Source organism: Glycine max, chromosome 10 (assembly GCF_000004515.6).
Source record: "Glycine max cultivar Williams 82 chromosome 10, Glycine_max_v4.0, whole genome shotgun sequence".
Classification (NCBI taxonomy): domain Eukaryota; kingdom Viridiplantae; phylum Streptophyta; class Magnoliopsida; order Fabales; family Fabaceae; genus Glycine; species Glycine max.
This window is the reverse complement of record NC_038246.2, coordinates 39,777,867-39,797,814: the sequence shown is the minus strand read 5'-3', so window position 1 is coordinate 39,797,814 and position 19,948 is coordinate 39,777,867. Positions and strand designations below refer to the sequence as shown.

Below are 19,948 nucleotides of genomic sequence, written 5' to 3'. Positions count from 1 at the left end.
AGATACACAATCATAATCTCGAGTGCATAAATATAAATAAATTAAGATTGAAGGGGTCATCCGGTAGAGTTTAACCCAGAGAATTAGATACGTACAGTAACCATTTAACAAATTTGGTTTTGTTATTTATAATTTTTTTTTCAAACAAAAAATTAACATTGGCATATATCTGTGTGCCTATCGTTAGCCAAAATAATATGAATGATTCAATATTGGCAAAACCATATGTGAAATGACATTTTGATGAGATTAGGATAAGAGCTTTTTTTATTTGGGACACTGAACTAATCTTGTCCACCGACTCTCCAACCACCAATAGAAAAACAACAATGCAAAATGTGTTGGATGCTCGAAATTTACAAGCTATTAACAAAGTAAATGCAATGATTTTCTCCACATCACGTAAGTTAATTAAATTGTCAGCAAGTAACATTATGCAGTGGTGGAGTAAAGGAATTGCCATGACGGGATACGAATCTCTCGAATGATTTTCTTTATAGCAGTGATGGTGATTTGAATGAAACAGGGGAATCTTGGTAGTTGGTGATCCAGGACTTGCAATAAGGGTGATACATAACCCGAAATGGAGGTGAGGAATGTCCCGAAAAATATGTAAATCTAACGAAATTTCTAGTATTTCTTGTGAAAGTAATGATATATTTTTTATATACATTTATTATTGTTTATAATATTTATTGTAGAGATAATAATATTTTTAGGTAAATATTTTTTTTATCTACTATGACAAATTTGAAGACTGTAAATAATCTTATTTGCAATTAAATGATTATCAGTTGTATATATTTTTTTTTCATCTGTATATTGATTTTTCACTTGAGTGAAATCAAATGGCAAATGCAAGTATGAATATATAATTACTTAGCAAATATATGGATGAGAATTGAAGTTATTACTCAGAGCATAGCCTATTCATTATCATCCTCAAGTGACACAGAGGACCCATTGGTCCCATTCCTTAATACCAACCAATCACACAGATTCTCGTGTGGAATTGACCCCATCCATTGGTCCTACGTGCCTGGCCTCCCTGGTCTCTCCTTGTAGGCCTTTATTTCTAAGTACTATTAGTACTATTTAATCCCATGTACCAGCTATTACACCACACGAATGACATTAGTGTGATGAGAGTGCGATGAACCAATAATGTCTTTTTACCTCAAAAACAGATCATTTCACTTTTATCATTTTTTTATAATAACACTATATATATATATATATATATATATATATATATTCATCAGTATCTTGACGATTATATGTAATACTATCTTTTAAGTTGGTTTTTATTCAAAAAAAAGTTTCAATTTTAATTCCTAGACTAAAAAGTGCTAACAAATTACCGTTTCCTCTAAGTATAACACTGATGTAAAATTGTTAACTAGTAAATATTTGTTAACCTTTCACCCATAACTAAAGATAATTATCTTATTATTTGATGTACATATTTATTATTTTAAATTTATCCTTTAATTACTTTTAAAAATCACTCATCGTAAAAAATAGTCACTGTCTAATAGCTTTCTAACATGACATTTATTATCTATAATTATTAATAAAGATAATTATTCCTTTTGTTTATACATTTATTATTCCTAATTTATCCTTCAACAACTTTTAAAAATTACTCACAATTATAAGTAGTTACGGTCTAATAGCTTTTTAACATGACAATTATTATAATTATATCTAACTAAAAACAACAAAAAAGACAGTTAAAGCACAGGGCACGAAGTGCCTGTTTTTCAACTAGTATGTGATAAAGCAAATGCGATGGAAGATAAACCTTAATTAGGACTGTAATTTTTTTTCTAAGGAATGTTTATATAGTTGTGAAAATAATGATATTTTTCTCGTTTTAGATAAATATTGGTTTTTTTATAGTTTTTATTATACAAATAGTTACATTTTTTCTTTTTAGATAAAATTATTAACTTTTATTTGTTTTTTAATAGATTTTTCTTCTATAATCTCTTATGATTATTTTAAAAGTTATAAATGATGTCATTTGTAATCAAATGACATTATTTATCTTCTTTTTGTATTATTTGCTTAAAATTGATTGAGAATTGAAGTCATTCTATTTTCAATCTTTATAAATGCACAAATTTATTAATCAGATGTATATGAGACTTTTTATTTGATATTTGTCTAATTTTCTTTCCATCAAGTCAACTTATTTGAAGGTAAAGTGATACCTATACATGCAACTCAACTCTCGAGCACGAACTCCAATCCTTAATTAAAAAACACAAATATCAAATCACTTAAGTTAATAATTTTCTACTATATTTATATTTTCGTGGTATCCCTAAAGTGCCCATGGTGACATATGAAAGGTAAGAATGAGGATAGGTTCGGTGGAGGAAAGGATGTGGCCGAGTTGGTTTATTGTTGTATTATTTAAGGCTATCAAACTCAAGAGTTTACATAAACTCGTGAGAGTTCCATAGATTCGACTCGTAGACTCATAAAAGTTTACTTCATATAAAAATAATAACAAAATATCTATAAATAAGATATTAATTAAACATTTCAACAATATAATAAAACAAAATAATAAATCATAAAGTTCATAATATTTAAATAATCAAGTTTAGTAATAATACATCACTACTAGACAATAACTTGTAGATGTTATAGTAGTAGTAGATCATTCTTATCGAAGGTTTGATGTTATTAGAGAACAATGATTTAATATTATTAAAGGTGATAATTTTGTATTTGAGAATAACACGCTAAATGAAAGGTATGTTGAATGTTAAATAGACAGAAAACAATTAAAAGTGACTTATATTTTGATCTAATATTTTTAACTTGTTAACTCATTGACACAATGATAAACTCGATAGTCTATCGAGTTTACTTAAAATTTATAGAGTTTACTAAAAAAAGAGTTAACTCGCAAAGTACAAGTGAACTCGTAAACTCATAAGAGTTAACAAGTTAACTCGAGAGTTTGATAACCATGATTATCTTTACATTTAAAAAGTCGTATATGCTTATTACTTCTAATTATTATCCCTTACTTATGTATAATTTTAAATTTATCGAATCATAACCCAATTAGGTTCAAGACTATAGTCCAAGTTATTTTAATGTAATGTAATATCAAAGTTTAAAAAAATCAACATAAATGTAGGCTGAATTGGGCTAAAGTAAACCCAACCCAACCTAATTTTTATCACCCATATAATTTGCTTAATACCATTCAATTTTCTTCTATACCCAACCAATTTTGTGAAATTCCCATTTTGCCCTTTTGTGTGTTGTAGAAGGAAATTGGTTGGGTGTGGAAGAAATTGAATGGTATCAAGCAAATTATATGGGTGATAAAAAATAGGTTGGGTTGGGTTTACTTTAGCCCAATTCAGCCTACATATAGAGTAAACGAAGGCAAAAAAAAAACTTATCATCCATGACGCAACGCTACTCATGGCAGCGGAGGAGAGGAAACTCGTGGAGAATGATAAGGAAATTGCTGGAGGAGAAACTAGGTAGAAGCCACGAACAACAAACACACACTGTGAACAATTCCAACACCAGCTTCGAGGAGGAGGAGGAGGAGACCAAGGGACGTGCCAAAAATTTCAAATGAACATGCAACACACAAAAAGGAAAAATGGAAATTTCAAAAAATTGGCTGGGTGTAGAAAAGAATTGAATGGTGCAGGAAGAATAACCCAAAGGATTATAGTAAACTACACACTATGAATGCATCATTGGGCTAGAAAACAAAAAGCCTTCCATAAAGAAAGCCAAGGTCCAGCAACCTCAAACACTAGAGTTCGTATCCTCAGGCCCAGGAACCCGAAAGTGTGGCTCAGTGGCTGTAGCCTGTAGCAGTATGCCGTGTTTTTAAAAATATTTTTTTTACTGGCAAAAACAAAATATTTAAACACATTCCACTCTCATGAAGTCATGAAGATCATTAACTCAATAACTAACTGATTAAGGACATAATGAACTAATTATCCTGGGTCGTTACAATCAATAACTGCACAATTATTTAGGATGTGTTTGAACTAACTGCAAAAAATTAAATTATTTTACATTATCCTTATTTAATCAAAATCTATTATATACCATAAATTTATTAACTTATATGATAATTATTTAAAAAATAATATCAACGTAATTTATGATCGAATTACTTTATACCATGAGTCTATAATCATTAAACTTAAACGTTACAATCCATTAATTATAATCAAAACAATATTTTGCAAGCAGTTTTGTATTTTACCAAGAAAATAACTCAATTGATATATTATAATCTTTCTCAAGTTATTGATCCTTGAACTTATGAAGTCGGATGAAAGTCTGCAATAATTAGAGCGTTTACATGCTAATCTCTTGAACATACTAATTAGAGCCCCAAAATATTTTTATGGTGGTCATCACCGCCACTGTTCTCCATGGTGATTTGCTTTCATCCACCAATTTCCACCGACTTCGGTGGAGATCCAGCGACCTCATTCAATTCTTGCTCTTATCTCAAGTATTTTTCAAGTTTGTGACCGAACAACCAATAGTATTAACTAGCAATTCTATTCTATCATTGAGCATAACTTTAAATATATATATATATATATATATTAGTAAGAACTGAGAAGATAAGGTTTTGTTTTGTAAATTAACAAACTGTCATTTTCCACTTTCTCGGCAAGCAGTCGGTTCAGTAATCTCTCACCTAATTTTTTGATTGAATTGATCACTTGTTTTAGAAGCAAACAAAACTCAAAATGTACGATTATTTTAAAATATCTTTAGCTTTTCCAATTGTCAGATGCTTCCAAAACATCTTTACAAGGTAACTAACCATATTTTAATTCAACTTGTATTAAAGTTTTCTCCCGATACATCATGCGTACCCATCCTTTCCTTTTAAATGGTCCCACTTCCCACTGACTAAAAATAAAAAAACTTTGGAAAGAGCTTCCACTACAAATATTTTGGTCTTCCACCACCAACCCCACCTACAGATATTTGGAAGAAAAAACATCAATTAGGCCATTGAAAATATTGATCTTCACCATGAAAAAAGACATTTGCTGGGCTCCTCCGATTTTACTTAATAGGAATAACAATTACTCCTTGTTTGACAAAACTTGAGAAGAGTGAACCAGCTGCACCGACTAGATCCTTCTCCCTCCAATCAGGAAAATTATACAAGAAAGTAGAATACCCTTGTCATAAAGGATGAAGAAATTTAATTATGTAATGTCTGTCATGATACTTTAATTTTGTTTCGGTTCTATCACTAATATCAGTGACTGTTAGATTCAGGTTTGATGCCTGTTGATGCTTCCGATTGAGGCATGCGGAAAATGGATGAGGCTAGAGATATTGGCATGATACAAAGTGCCTTGGACTGAAGAAATTGCATAGCTGCTCCAACATCTTCTTCCATAAGCTTAGCCACCTGTTGTTCTGTGCCATCATTGGACCACTTGTCCCAGGCTTGCTCATTGGATACACCTTCTATGTCCTGATCCCCCTGCTCATAGAATCACTATATAAGTATACAACCAATGTAATAATCAAAATGGAATACACACATACAATATTTAAAGCAAAGTAGACATCATAAAAAAACAAAAGAACACAAATTTACATGTGTTGTGCAGGGGATTGCTATGATTTAATCTGTGATCATATCCCGGTTTAGATACGTACCGTGGTACAAAAATTTTCAAGTGTAGTGTAGTGCAGTGCTTGATGAAAATAAAGTAAAGGTAGATTGACATGATAAAAAGGGTATGAAAAAAAAAGTAGCATTTCAAAACATCTTTCGAGTATTTATCACCTCCACTGCAGAAAGGGGAACATCAGCAACAAGCTGAGCAACTGCACCAGCTCCTCCCAGTCTACTCATGCTCAGGACCTGTTTGAAAATGCCAACAAAATTTAGTGATATGAAAAGGACAGAAGGCTCTATTTACTTTTGATAATTGGTACAAAGAAATTAAGCAGGTTAAAAAGATCTAGTAGAGATCTCTTATTCAATTGAGATCTCATTGCAATAGGAATATATATCACACACGACAAAATGTGTCTATCATGCACTAACAGGTGAGTATGGATATTTCTCGGTATTAACTATTAAGCCTAACAAACATGTATACTAAGTCAAAAAATAGATTCAGTAAAAGGTCTTATAACATGCATGTGCCTGATTTCAAAAGACACAAATGAAAGTTCAACATAACTTTTTTATCGGAAGAAATTTGGAATATAGATTCAGTAGTTCAGGAAATGAAATAGGAATGCGCATGCAATAGGAGCTTTCATACCTTAACCTGGAGCCTTAGGAACTTCACATAGTCAACAATTTCATCAAGCATCGCCGCTCTGTCCGTCTACAACCACAATTTCATAATATTAAGCACAAAAGAATGCACATTTTTTAACAGTAGATGATCCATTACCTACAAATTAAGCCGTATATTTACTTTCTCTATGTAATCCACTATTTTGAATACTTTATAAGAAAGTACTGGATAGATGACTTTAATTTATAGATAAATAAACACCCATGTGTAGACTATTAAAAAGTTTTAATTTGATGTTTATTTATAAATGGAAGTATCTTATGAAGCATAAAGAAATGATAAGTTCCAAGTTAATAGAAAATGTAAATTGTGTTTATAAATATATAAGTAAACAAAATTCATTTGCCAAAAGTGTTAATATTGTTATAGCATTGCAAAACCACGAACCTTATTGATGCTGGGAACTAATTCCTGCAATGCCTTCATTCTTTCTGCGATTCTTTCACGACGCAACTACATCCAATATAATACAAATGAATGAGAAGAAACACATCAATTAACATCTATAAAAAAACATGTCCTTAATTAATTACCCGCTCAGCAATACTGTGGGGATCTGTGGCTTGTCCTCTTCTTGCTCTCACACGAGGGCGGATCCCAGGTGGTTGTGGCATAGCAGCCATTGATGCTGGAGCTGCAGCTGGTTGGCCCTGAAACTGTTGCAACGGGATTCATCATTAACTAAACAACATCACAAATATAATTCATCCATATCCAAATTATTACTTTGAGCATTATTATTATTTTTAAATAGTAAGCAATTTATGTGCAAACATTACCATATGAGGGACTGATACTGATTAAATAAAAAATTGTTTTCAATGATTTGTATACACTAATCCTTTTTAATGTAGATGAGAGCTAGACTCTGGTCATGGGGTCGACTCTCTCCCAAGAGGTTTTGTAGGCATGCTGCATGCACACGTAAATAATACTTGACACGGGCATAAACACAGCACAGGTACACAACGAGTATTTGATTCGTGCGAATCCACAAGAGTAGGAAACATCAGCCTTCATTGGAGTGTCCGTGTTTCATGACTTGTGTGGACTTCACTAAAAAAAATTGAGTTATTCTACTTTTATTTAAATAATATCAATTTTCAAAATATATTTTTTTCTTTTTTATTTCAGTTTCTCAAAAAATAAAATGTTTAAATGTTGAATTTAGGTTAGGGTTCCACCGTTAAAGTCAAGATGAAGGATCCAATATGCAACGTTGATTAATGAAGTCATTTGCTACCATTGCAAAATCTCCACCAAATCTAATATTATTCTTGGTAAGAGTTTTTCATATGTGAAGATTGAATTTTAGGGGAAAAAACTCTTAAAAATTTCATTTTTATAAGAAAAAATTATTTTTAATATTATTTGAGAAAAAAAGAGAGATTTTGTTTCTTTTTTCTGTTCAAATAAAATCTAAAAATTCATATTAATTCTACAATTATAGTAAAAATAACAAAAATTATTATATTTTATATGATATCATGACACCAAGAAAAAAAATGATTCAAAGATACAAAATGATTCTTTTACATTGAATAACAAAATAGAAATATGTAAATACGGGTCCCACCCACACCTGGTTAAGGGCGTCGTTGAAATTGAAACGAAGTCAGCTGTTGCAGTGTTGCGCGCCTATTGCGTCTGCCATGGGGCGAGAGCGATACTTACTTGAGATTTGACAAGTTGTATTTGCATAATAGAAATGTGCATGACTTTTTTTTTATAAACAATAAAGAGAAACATTGGAGATCAGTGGTGTGATTGAAATGTAGTTTTTACACCATCATTCAATTTAATTATATATTTTCATTTAAAGTAAATTTTTTAATTATATATTTCTTTTTAAAAGTATATAATCTACCAATGAAAACGAGCAAAGAAAACGCGTGGTGAAAAGTATACAATCTACCAATTAATGAAAACAAGCACAGAAAACGCGTTGGCGGAAAGTAGTACCAATAACTAATAAGTAGTCTCCATCGCTGATTGCAAAACTCCAAAACAGTAGAGGAAAAAATAAAGAAGAGAGTAGCTCGTAAAGAGGGAAAAAAAAGTGCAACGATATGCTCCTAAATTTGCAAAACACATCCAACAAACTTGGTACTTAAAAAATATAATAACATAAAAAAAAAAAGAGAGTATAAAACAAAATCTATGAATTTTTAAAATAGGAATGAAGAAAAAAAGCCAATGATTCTGCGAATGCGAATATTGGCCTTGAGGGAGTGAAATTATAAATCAACAGAATGAGCGCATCCACAGGCAGAAGGGTCAAACTGTAAAGTAAAGCCTCCAAACCCAATACTGAGTTTTCGCTTTAGAAAAAAGAAAAAGAAAGGAAAGGCATATATAATATACGATCATATGATAAAATATTAGTAGTGTAAATTAGTATTTAATATAGAATAAGAAATGAATGAACGGCCATGGATGAAGCACTCAATAAACACCCAAAGGCATCTCTTCTTTATGCATTGTAAAGTGATCCAACTTTAAGGTTAATATAGTAGTGATAATTTGTCATTCAAAGATGGATGTTAAAACGATAAATAATAGTACCTGTTGGTTATTATGATGGTGGAGGTGGAGTTGTGGCTGACGAGGGGGTGGAGGCGATGGCAGCGTGGGGCGGATAGAGTGAGCAAGAGTAGGAGTATGGAGTTGTCCAAACGCGGAAAATAAGCCTCTCATATGCATCGAATCCCTATCCTGCTGCATGCAACAGACAACAAATTAAATAACATGAAAACTAAATTATAATGAAACAAAAAAAAAAACAAACAAATAGGGTTGTATTTCTTGTCCTCACACTGATCTGCATGGTAATATGATTAAAGAGAAGGAAGCATAATATATGTACATACGGTGATTGGTGCAGTGGAAGAAGGTGATGAGGAGGTGGTGTTATTGTGGAGAGTGAGGTGATGGTGGTGAATGGTGGCATCATCAACATTAACATGAACAACGTCGTCAACGTTAATTTGGTGTTGGTGTCTTAGAAAGCCAGCTTGCTCCAAATTCAAGCCCAGAGGCATTAACCCAGCAGCTCCTCTGAAAGCAGCAGCTTCAGGCACTGCTAAGATCTGTTCGAAGAAATCATCGACCAACCCCTCCGAGCTGCTATTACCTGCCATCTATCTCAACTTTTTCCTATAACCAGCGAGTGTGTAAAATTACATTTAGGGGATATGACACCAAGAGCGGAAAACAAGGAAGCTTGTTGCTTTCTTTTGTTTTGTTTTGGTCTCTAAAAATGCTGGGAATGGAATTTTGGGTTACGCTTCCCTAGAATGTTTTCTTTTGTCCTCGTCTCGTGTGGAATTTGAGAACTGAGAGAGAGAGAGAGAGAGAGCAGAAAAAGGAAGAAGAAAAAGAGAGTGGTGGGATTGGATTTCGTATAGTGCTTTTGGATGGGTCTTTATATTTCGCAGCAGTATAAGCTTTTCAGCTTTTGCTTCGTCTCAGTTCTTCTGACCACTCACGGAGAACACAAGACAACGCGCTGAGTGCGCTTTGCCTTTTATTAAGAGTAATAACCATACATATACATTAAAAAATTCATTTTCATTAAATCTGATTCTAATTATTTTTTATATTATAAATTATTTTAAGTGCGATTTTTAAATATTCACATAAAAATTATTATATATACTCTTATTAGATAATAATATATAAAATATTTTTTATGTAAGTCCTCATAAATTTATCTAATTTAGATCTTACCGCTAAATCAACTTTAATGCGTTATAAAATAATTTCTATAAGATATATTCTAATTAAATTTTATTCAATAAATTTTATTTCATTTTATCATATTATTAAAAAAAATTATAGTTTTCTCAATTTTTTTCCATTTCCTTTTTAAATTATGAACAAATTTTGTATGAGGTTATTATATAAATAAATTTTCTCTTTTTATCACATAGTATACAAAAAAATATTAGATATTGACTTGAAAAGAAAAAAATACTACTATAAGAGATTAAGAGAGACGAGCTGACTCAAAACATAAACGTAGGAAGACAAATAAGCAGGCAATAAAAGAAAGAAGGACAAACGACAATCGTGCTTGTTACGTACACGCGCACGCGTGCACCCTTTTTTTCTTCTCTTGATATAGATTTTGAACCGAATTCACTATGTGAACCCCCAAGTAGATTCAAGTTTGCACGATAACGTGCTTTTTTTTTTTTGGAGTATCTAGGGAATTAGCATTTGATGATTGAAGTTCTAAGGTTTAACTCAATATTAAGGACACAATAGTGGATTTTACTTTACTCCTACAGTGTCTACTTTTTTTTAAAGGACTTTACTATCTACTAAAGGATCGAAATCTTATTTACATCAGCTTAATGACACGTATCAATGAACTTCTACAAATATGTTCATAAAATACTACACCTTAAATGGAAATTAATCTTTGTTCATAAAGAATGATATAAAAAAAAGGATATGAAATGAAAGTGGCGTACAACGCATCACACTTTTAAAAGAAACTGGGTCCAATCCGTCATTGTTTTTAACCTACATGCTATTTAAGCATAGGTTATTAATGAATCTTGAAGTTGCAAGTAATTACATTTACATTCTATGAAATTGGTGTTTATTATTATACCGACACGTGTACTTTTTTGTCACTTTATATAATGTATTTCCTATGTTTAGTTATTACGACTACTAAGAAGTTGTTGGTAGACAAAAAATTATTAATTAAATTATTGAAATTTTAATAATAGTAAAGATATAGTTTATATCTTAATTAATTATTAAATATGTTATATAATAAGATTTTATTCATTAATTCATGAAATAATCTTTAACTAAATATAACAATTTATACATCACTCTATTGAGAGTGTGAAATATATATGTCCTAATTTTGTTAAAAAAAACTACGTAAGTTTTTGAGAGAATGAATTCACTGTTTTGTTTATAAGAATGAAGACCACAAAATTGTTCATTCGTAGGAGAGGTTTCTTATAATTCTGCATTGATAGTATTTACTTCTTCAAAATGTTTTTCAGCTTCCTCCTTTTCATTTTCTTTCCACTCGAGTTCATGCAAAATTTATGCTTCATATTTCTTATCTCACTCCCACTTTTCATTTTCTTCAAATACTGCATCCATACTGATTATAATCCTTGTTGAAATTGAGTTATAAATCCTATAATTTTTCGACTCCTCAATAACTCCAAGTAAAACACTCTTTAATTCTTCCCATCTAGCATAATCCTTGTATTGTCATGCACATTAACATAAAGCCATCCGACCAAAGATTTTGAAATAATGAACTAAATGCTTGAGTCCTCTCCAAGCTTCTTTAATTTAAGTGTCTTATCTTTCACAGCCAATGTTGGGTTTTGATTCAAGACATCAATTTACTGCTTCCGGCCAAAACGTTCCTGGCTGTTCTTTACAGATAGGATACTGCGATTAATGGTTCAATTCCTTTTATCTATTACTCCGTTATGTTGTGGCAATTGGCTAATATGTTGTTGTTAATTAGTTGACTCCGTATTCTATGTTCATCACAGAAACTATTAAATTCATCTGATGCAAACTCTCCCCCACGAATTGTATTTTAGGTTTTTAGTGAAGAATTTGTTGCTTTCTCAACGTGCATCGTGAATCTCATAAAAATAGCAAAGGATTCTGATTTTTCTGTAAAAAAAAAAAAAAAAAAAAGAAAAACATGTTTTTATGCTATAACCAACTGTAATGCCTTTTTTTACTATTGGTGGTTGGCTTAATCAGCTCACATATTTCAACATGAACCAATTGCAGCATTCGTGAAGCTCTCCCAAGTGCTTTTATTAAAAATGGATATCTATGTTGCTTCCCACAAGACAATCCTTGCATAGCTTTGAGGAAGATTCCAGCAATGACAAACCATCCACCATTTTTTTCTGCCCAATGTGTGCAAGACTTTAAAGCTCAACTGTAAAGTAGTAAATGTGTTGAAACAAGTAGGAGCTATAAGCAAAGATAGAGCATATAAAATAAACAACTGATTTGCAGACATATTTTATTTCATAATCAAGTCTTTCTCAGGATGATACACTTTATATTGCCTGTGCTGAAACATTACTGTCAGTACCTTCTCTTGCAATGGTCTAAAACTCTGTAGATAGTTCTTCCATTCTGACACATAAAAGGCTTATGTGATGATGCTGATATTCATCTCCACCCTGATGTTGCTTTTCCCATTAACCACCGTATTGTAGTTATTGTTGAATGTCAAGCTTTACTGAATCTATGAATGTGACATCAAAATACTCAATTATTCCGCACATATGATTACTACAACCTGAGTCAAGAAACCATACATATGTTGAATGGACCACTTTTTCTTCAACATGCCATTAATAATAACACCTGTTCTTGACTTCCTGTATAGTTAGCCTCTCCTTCTTGCTTAGCTGGACATTCCTGGTGAAAATGCCCAAGCTCATGACGAGAATAGCATTCTACCGTTTGTTTGTTGAAGCTTTGTCTACCTCTGTAACTTCCAACCTTCGTCCTTGCCTCGTCCTGTAGATTGGTGTTCATGAGTCACCTTCAAAGCAGATTTTCTTCAACATTGTAACTTATGTATTGGTCATGCACAAGTAAACTGCTCTGCAATTCATTGATTGATACAGTACTTAAAGTTATATGCTTGGATTATTCAATGAAGCACACAGCATAATTGAACTTGGGAGACATTAACCTTAGAATCTTTTTCACAACAGCAGTTTCTCCCTCATTAAGACCCATGGCTTTCATCTTGTTGACGATAACAAGTGCAAGCAGAGCACTTCAAACTCCTTTTGTAATGCTTGCAAATGAGCACATTTGACTCGTATTGTACCTCGATATTTCTGATTCAGAGTCTCAAATTTTCATTGATGTGTCTTTATTTACTTATGATTGTCTTCAAGGTAGAACTGTCTAATGCTTGAAATGATTTGTCACGTGTCTCAGTTAAGTGTCACAATCACAATCACAATCCCTATTCCCCGGTAAGCTAGTTTTTAGGTTTGAATTAAGTTTAAACACAAATTCTAAGAAGCATGGTCATATTCACAAGTCATACAACTCTGTTCTTCCTCCCTCATTTGTAAAAGTGCAGCTATCCCATGGTTGTTTCCGATTGATAGTTAGAAAGAAAGAAAATTAAAGAATACTTGCACTACAGAAAACACGACTTGATTCCACTCTGGAAAAGCAAAACTATTAAATGTCAATTTTAGAATAATGTTTCTTTTAAATGTATAAGTCCACCAGGGTTTTTACCAAAATATGTCTGCTCTACTACATCTCATACATTATCTTTAGTAGACACCTTAGTCTCTTGCTCCTCCTGTTTACTCGCAGCAATTGGTTTCTCAGCAGCAGTAGGGTTCTCTTCTGTAGAATCAGGTTCCTTTTTAATCTCGGACTCAAACTCCTTTGCTGCCTGCAAGATTTTAAAATCTATTAAGTAACGACCAATTAAGGGCAATGTAACTGTCTGTTTGTTTGTTTTGTTGTTATATTTTACTTTTACCTTACAGTTTAGACTTTAGAGTAGACACCTATATATGCAGAAAGTCCTCAATAAATCTCATGTGAAATAGACAAATTGTTGAGTTAGAAATTTTGCTCAAATTGAATCCGAATTTAAGTGAATGACAAAAGGACTCTTTTGCAGAGGATAGTCAAGGTTTCCAAGGATCATTAACGGGGGTTGTCACTCTTGCTTTTTTTTTTCTTAATTTTATTCGTCTTTTTCCATGAGTAGCTAAATCTCTTTAGTTACACATTGATGCAATTTGGATTATTACTCGTATCTATGGATGAGTATGACTTGGTTTTAAGCCTTAATTACTTGTACAATCAGCTATACTTGTGTTGTGGTGGATGTGAACTGTGAAGTTGTGAACAACAAAAATCTTGAATCCAATTTCACTTTAATTAAGCCACTAACAGGGAGCCAGTTAAAGAAGTAATTCTTCCTCACACAATACAGACTTTATTTTCTTGAATTATGAGTTGTAGTCATGGGCAAGGCATGAGGCTCTTCTAAATTTTTTCAACTATCATGTGCTAATTGAGTGAATGAGGTTTCACAATATGTTACATTGCAACTGCAACTTGCAAGTGTAGTAGCTGCTCTATATACATAGCAAAAACGTGTAACTCAAAACAGAATATGGCTAAAACGGACCTGTTGGAAGCTCTTAATAGTTTTGCCGAGGGAGCGACCCACTTGGGGCAAATTCTTGGGTCCGAAAGCGAGGGCAGCAACACCGGCAATAACGGCGAGTTCGGGCAAGCCCAATCCGAACAAAGCGTTGCAAGTTAGAGCCTTACTTCTTCGGGTGCTGATTCTAGCTTTCCTCGAGTTAGCGTTAGAGTTGGTGGCCAAGGAGGAAGAGTAACCAAGTCTCGAGGTAACTAAAGAAGAAGAAGAAGGAGAAAGAGAAAGGGTCAAATCCATGTTGGTGTGATTCTATTCTCTGGCTTTGGCCAAGAGATTATCAGCAGCAGAAACAAGATTGTTTCGACAACAGAGTCAGGTAGCGGGTGGGGTGGGATTGCTTCAAGAGTTTTTATTGGTTCACCCCAATCTTATTTGGGATTGCATATTATCCATAATATTATTGCTTCCGTGACTGCGTATCAAAAACACTTGGTTGGAAGAGAAAACAATTTCTCTACGTTTCAGAGACCTATTCTCATAACTGTAAAATATTTTGCTTTCAGAAAGAAAAAAAAATTATTAACTCCGATTTTTTTTTTTAAAAAATAAAATTGTTCAAATGCTTTCTGTTGATCGTCGACGATTATCTTGATTGGGAATATTACGTCCAGGAAATGTGCCACAGAATGTGCTAGTTAATAACGCATATCATTAAGAATGCTTGAGAATTGTATATCCTCTTGATGAATAATTTCATAATTTTACTTTTCGGTTTTTTGAAATATTAAATGTTTTTAATTTTATTAAAATTCTGTATTAATTTTTTTAAAATTAAATATTAAATATCCTCTATATATAAGTTCTGAATATAAACCTCCTCACACTTTAGTCAGACACATATTAAGGATATATACCAAAACAATTTGCATGCCATAACACAAAATAGCGAAAAGAACATCATTCAAAACTCCACTTAAAAGAACATAAAAAAATACTACCAAATGTTATCCAAAAAATTTCTACGAACTAGTATTAAAAAATAGATTATCTAGTATTAAAATGTTTAATAAATACTAAATACTAAATAAAGTTACAAAAAATTGTTTAACAAAAAATTTATGATAAGTTACACAAGTCAACCTTATCCTTTTCTTTTTTTTAAAATAAGTCAATTTTAAACTTTCAAATAGGCTCATTTAAATAAACAAATCAGACTTAAGTAACTCCGTATTTTTGCAAGTCTAAATTTCCAGTTCTCGACTAGATTAGTTTACATCCCTAGTTTCCCATCATAAGACCAAATACGATCGTGAGGGTATTTACTTCAAAAAAATTCGCAGGGATTAAGAATTGTTAAACTAGAAAGAAGGTAAAGTTCATTTTATATTATTTTTATAAAAAAAAAAAAAAAAACGGGGTGCACTAATTGAATCCAGCATCATGTGCTCCATCAAATGATTTACAATGTATTCCAGAAGAATAGGCAACAGAAATAACTGTTTTAGAATAATTTTTTGGCAAAGCAACCTTAAGATCTGGCTACTTAGTTACTGCTCAGATGGAGGTCCACCACGAATCCGCTTCTGAAGATGTTCCAAGCTAGCCACCCGCTGCAGGGATGCTGTTTGACCTATCTTGTTCCCACCTACCACTGCTGCAGCGTTCTGCTGCTGCACATTTTCAATTGAAGAAATGCCCCCCAAACCATTGTTGACTATCGGATCATGACTGGGAATAGGATTATTCAATGTGGGTTGATAGAAGTGATGATGTGGATCATCTTGCACAGGAACAGATGCATCAGCTGAAGTGTCTGAAGGGCTTCTTCCATCAAATGATGGCAGGCCCAATGATGATATATCAGACATGGCATGAGGCATTGGGTTCAACCCAGTAATTCTTTTGACGGTCTCTTCAGCCATCTTCACCTAAAAATGAGAATAACATGTTAGAAAGGGCCAGTAAGTTTAAGTATAAAGTAGAGCTTTACCTTTGCTCTTAATGTTTCAACATCAGCTTTTAAAACTCTGTTGTCAACAGCAGAGTCGCTGTATTTCTGACTAACATCAGTAAGGCGCTTTAACAAGGTAGAATTTTCACCTCTTAATTGAGAAACCTATGATAGAATAAAATGTCAGAAAGCATCAATACTTCCTTCCATGGGAGGACTAACCGTCCAACACACCAAAGGGGGCATAAACAAATCTATAGAATAAAATATACACACCTGTGTTTCTAGGTCAGTTAAATGAGCCTGCTTTCTTCTTCTAGAGCGACGGGCTGACTCCCTATTGGATAGCATCCTGAGATATAAAATGTAACTATTAGGCATTGAATTAACCGAAGCATAATTTGTCCCCCAGTTGAACTTGCCACCAGTATAAAATTTGTTCAACTTACTGCATAAATTAGAAGATTCATCATTCATAATCCCTTTAAGAAAAATGCAACAACCCCAACAGATTACGCACAATTTGTTGGAAAAAAATAATAATAGAGTAAGCAGCATTACTCTCACTTCAAAGATCTAATGTGATACTGGATACAACTTTTCTGGCATGCAAATCACTAAGTTCACTTAGCAGGAGCTGGCAAATCCTACTGAGTAAAACAAACTTCTAAATCACTCCGAACACAAATACATGATAGTACATTTAACTCCTGAGTATACAAGAAGCACTGGCATTTTCTAAACAAAGTCAGGTAATTTTGAGAATATTGTTACCTCCTTACTCGTTTTACATCAGCAGGGTCTGTGTTGTCATTCATAGATGTCTCTCCCTCAATGTCCTCATCATCTGACTGTTCTCTTGATGATCCACTTGTAGATGGCCTAATTGCAACAGCAGGTTTCTTTTGTATGGCAGGTATGGAAGGAATCCCAACTGGTGCATTGATATCTTTATCTTGTAACTTAGATTGATCATTTCCAGAAGGAATAGATCCTACATAGACAGATACATTTGACATAATTCAATAGGTGTTATCCATATAAAGAGAAATAAAAATCAAACCCTAAAGCTACTCAATGAAAGAGAGCAATAGTTTTCTGACTAAAATAAAATGTTAGATATAGATCATGCATTCATCCTACTCATGCAACTGTTGCTAATAGCTACTAATTTATTTTGCATTCAGCATTCAGGCAACTCTACTTTACTTACTGACCCTGTATTGTCATTAAACTTTTTTAATACATGTATGCATAAATATTTACCAATTCAAACCTTTAGAAGTAGTCTGAGATCCAACTAGAGAAGGATTAGTCGGCTGTGATCCACCATCAGAAAAAGGGGACGGGTCTTGAGATTTAGCCAAAGATCCCTATTGAATGAGTAGGGGAAAACATTAGATACTGGCTCAATTCTCAGTGGGAAAATATGAGAAAAAGTAGATGTAAATATAAAGCCGTTTATGGTAGCCATTGAAGACCTTTTCTTTGGATGCTTCATCCTAATTCCTGTATAGCTATTTGTTGAAAGAACACACTGACAATTTCAACTGATTTGTACCCGAGGAAGTAAAAAACAGACAAATACATCAGTATTCAATCAGTATCACTCTGAATTACTACATAATAAATAAACCACCAAATTCATCCTTAAACTATTACTCTCTCTCCTAAATAGTCTCTAAAGTAACAAAACTACTTACAGTAATTACTAAAATATTGAATATTCTTCAGTTTAACCCCTATGAGTTAATGTATTTCATTGAAGTTTGAGGACTAAATTGAAGGATTTTTTAATATTTAAGAGACGACTTATCATGTTTTCTGATACTTGAAGTTCTAGGAGCATTAACTAAGGAATAGTTGCGCATGAACATGTTATATAACATATATTGTGTACAAACTTTATGCATATGGAATTAAAATGGCGAATTGACTTTAAGAATATTGATTTAGGTTTTAATTGAAACATAAAGCACACTTTACAAAAGTTCCATAAGGAGATCCCGGAATGCAAATAGAAAAACGAGGAGGCAAAAAAGAGATCCAAATCGGAAGCATTGGAGGAGGAAGAAAGGGGAAAGAATTACCCTAGTCATGGCGACGGCGGCGCATGCGAGGTTGAGCTTGCTCTTGAGAAAGGCCTGGTATTCCTCGGAGTCAAGGGCCACGGGACCAGGGTCACTGGGCAGAACGCCGCCGTGTGACGGAGGCGGAGGGGTGGGTTTGGGCTGATCATCGATCTCCACGAATACGACGTCGGCGGGGGAGGAAGAAGACGGAGGAGAGGGTGCGGAGGCGGAAGCTTCCTGGATGAAGCGCTGAAAGGCCCACTCGGAGGCGCTGCGGCTCATCTGAGAGGAGGTGTTGGCGCCGGAGACGGGGATCGGAGGCGGCGGCCAGAAATGATCGGAGATATCGTCCACTGAGAATACCCTATCCATATCGTATCGTATCGTATCGTACGTCTCCTTTCCTTTGATTCTGTGTGATGCGATGGGGATGGAGGGAGGCACGCAGCTACACAAAAGGAGAGGCCCGGGGCATATTGGTCAAAATGAAAATAGTACAATACCGGGGCCAGGACATTCCATATTTTCTTTCCTATCGACCAGTAACAGTACTCCTATACACCAATCACCATGCAACCAACCACTAGCTTTTTATTAAACGTTTCCTTCTAAATAATTACAAATATTTAATCTTTTCAAATAACTAAATAAATAAAATATCATAAGCAGATTTATAATTATTCTTATTTTACATGCATGTTGATGTGATGTAAGCTCAAGAATAATCAAAGCTTAAATTTTGTTATTCCGACACGATGGTAAAAGAAATAATGACATTGATAAAAAAAAAAAGATTTCAGAGGAAATTTCTGTCAAAATCATCTTTTGAATGTGAGTGAGTAATTAAAAAAATAAAGTTTAAGGATTAATTAAAATAAAATTAAAATTTAGGATATTTATTAAAAAAGGGAAACCTAATACTCTTTTCCCTTTTAATTTTATACTTTTATAATTGTATAGTTTATACATATAGTATGTTATGATTAATAATAAATCATAACCATGCTCCATTCTCTCACCAACCCCAAGCTGATTTGGCTAAACAAAGGACTTGGTGATTAGTAGCTGAACAAAATGTGTCGAACTAGTCCTATTTAGTATATTGACTTTTTACTGTGTTAAGTTCAAGAGCTGATTAAATCATATGATCCTATCAATTTTTTTGGGAAAATAAGAATTAAAACAAACTTATCTTATGAATACCTCTATAATGATTTATGCCTGGACCCGTTTTTCAAAGGTGTAATAAGATTGACCTAACGTATATTGCCATGACATTAATTAGTGGATTAAGATGGATTGATATTTTTTTTTGTAAAATAAAAAATGAATGAATTTTACAAGTTTAAATTTTGTAGATAAAAAATATAATAAAAAATATCTCATAAAAAGTTATGAACGC

At 33.0% G+C, this 19,948-nt stretch overlaps 3 protein-coding genes across 4 annotated transcripts; all 3 read right to left on the bottom strand.

Annotated features, from left to right (window-relative positions):
- Nucleotides 1–4,766: 4,766 nt before the first annotated feature.
- On the bottom strand, nt 4,767–9,852 carry LOC100781299 (transcription factor UNE12). 2 transcript variants are annotated; one of them, XM_003536073.5, is made up of 7 exons: nt 9,224–9,852; nt 8,919–9,071; nt 6,887–7,009; nt 6,741–6,806; nt 6,315–6,380; nt 5,828–5,905; nt 4,767–5,518 (listed from the first exon to the last, which is right to left on the bottom strand). In XM_003536073.5, exons 1-7 carry the CDS (start codon nt 9,491–9,493, stop codon nt 5,288–5,290), a joined length of 987 nt encoding a protein of 328 aa, XP_003536121.1. In that variant the 5' UTR covers nt 9,494–9,852; the 3' UTR covers nt 4,767–5,287. The 2 variants fall into 2 exon arrangements, with proteins under 2 accessions (XP_003536121.1, XP_006589182.1); XM_006589119.4 differs by having other exon boundaries at nt 8,919–9,068; nt 9,224–9,851.
- A 3,675-nt stretch (nt 9,853–13,527) lies between these two features.
- On the bottom strand, nt 13,528–15,041 carry LOC100500409 (mttA/Hcf106 domain-containing protein). The gene is made up of 2 exons (NM_001250679.2): nt 14,548–15,041; nt 13,528–13,797 (listed from the first exon to the last, which is right to left on the bottom strand). Exons 1-2 carry the CDS (start codon nt 14,818–14,820, stop codon nt 13,660–13,662), a joined length of 411 nt encoding a protein of 136 aa, NP_001237608.2. The 5' UTR covers nt 14,821–15,041; the 3' UTR covers nt 13,528–13,659.
- Nucleotides 15,042–15,900: 859 nt separating this feature from the next.
- Nucleotides 15,901–18,961, bottom strand: SBZ1 (bZIP transcription factor protein SBZ1). Its single transcript, NM_001251024.2, has 6 exons — nt 18,565–18,961; nt 17,751–17,847; nt 17,249–17,468; nt 16,751–16,826; nt 16,514–16,639; nt 15,901–16,451 (listed from the first exon to the last, which is right to left on the bottom strand). Exons 1-6 carry the CDS (start codon nt 18,916–18,918, stop codon nt 16,071–16,073), a joined length of 1,254 nt encoding a protein of 417 aa, NP_001237953.1. The 5' UTR covers nt 18,919–18,961; the 3' UTR covers nt 15,901–16,070.
- Nucleotides 18,962–19,948: the final 987 nt, after the last annotated feature.

Bases quoted from the DNA above. Each gene is read 5' to 3' on its own strand.
- LOC100781299 (XM_003536073.5), bottom strand. From the start codon at position 9,493: ATGGCAGGTAATAGCAGCTCGGAGGGGTTGGTCGATGATTTCTTCGAA. The intron at 7,010-8,918 runs GTACTATTATTT...CCGTTGCAACAG, and splicing joins ACCATCATAATAACCAACAG to TTTCAGGGCCAACCAGCTGC. The intron at 5,906-6,314 runs GTATGAAAGCTC...ATTTTCAAACAG, and splicing joins TCCTAAGGCTCCAGGTTAAG to GTCCTGAGCATGAGTAGACT.
- LOC100500409 (NM_001250679.2), bottom strand. From the start codon at position 14,820: ATGGATTTGACCCTTTCTCTTTCTCCTTCTTCTTCTTCTTTAGTTACC. The intron at 13,798-14,547 runs GTCCGTTTTAGC...AAAATCTTGCAG, and splicing joins CTATTAAGAGCTTCCAACAG to GCAGCAAAGGAGTTTGAGTC.
- SBZ1 (NM_001251024.2), bottom strand. From the start codon at position 18,918: ATGGATAGGGTATTCTCAGTGGACGATATCTCCGATCATTTCTGGCCG. The intron at 16,827-17,248 runs GTAACAATATTC...TTTATATCTCAG, and splicing joins GATGTAAAACGAGTAAGGAG to GATGCTATCCAATAGGGAGT. The intron at 16,640-16,750 runs GTGTGTATATTT...ATTCTATCATAG, and splicing joins TAACTGACCTAGAAACACAG to GTTTCTCAATTAAGAGGTGA.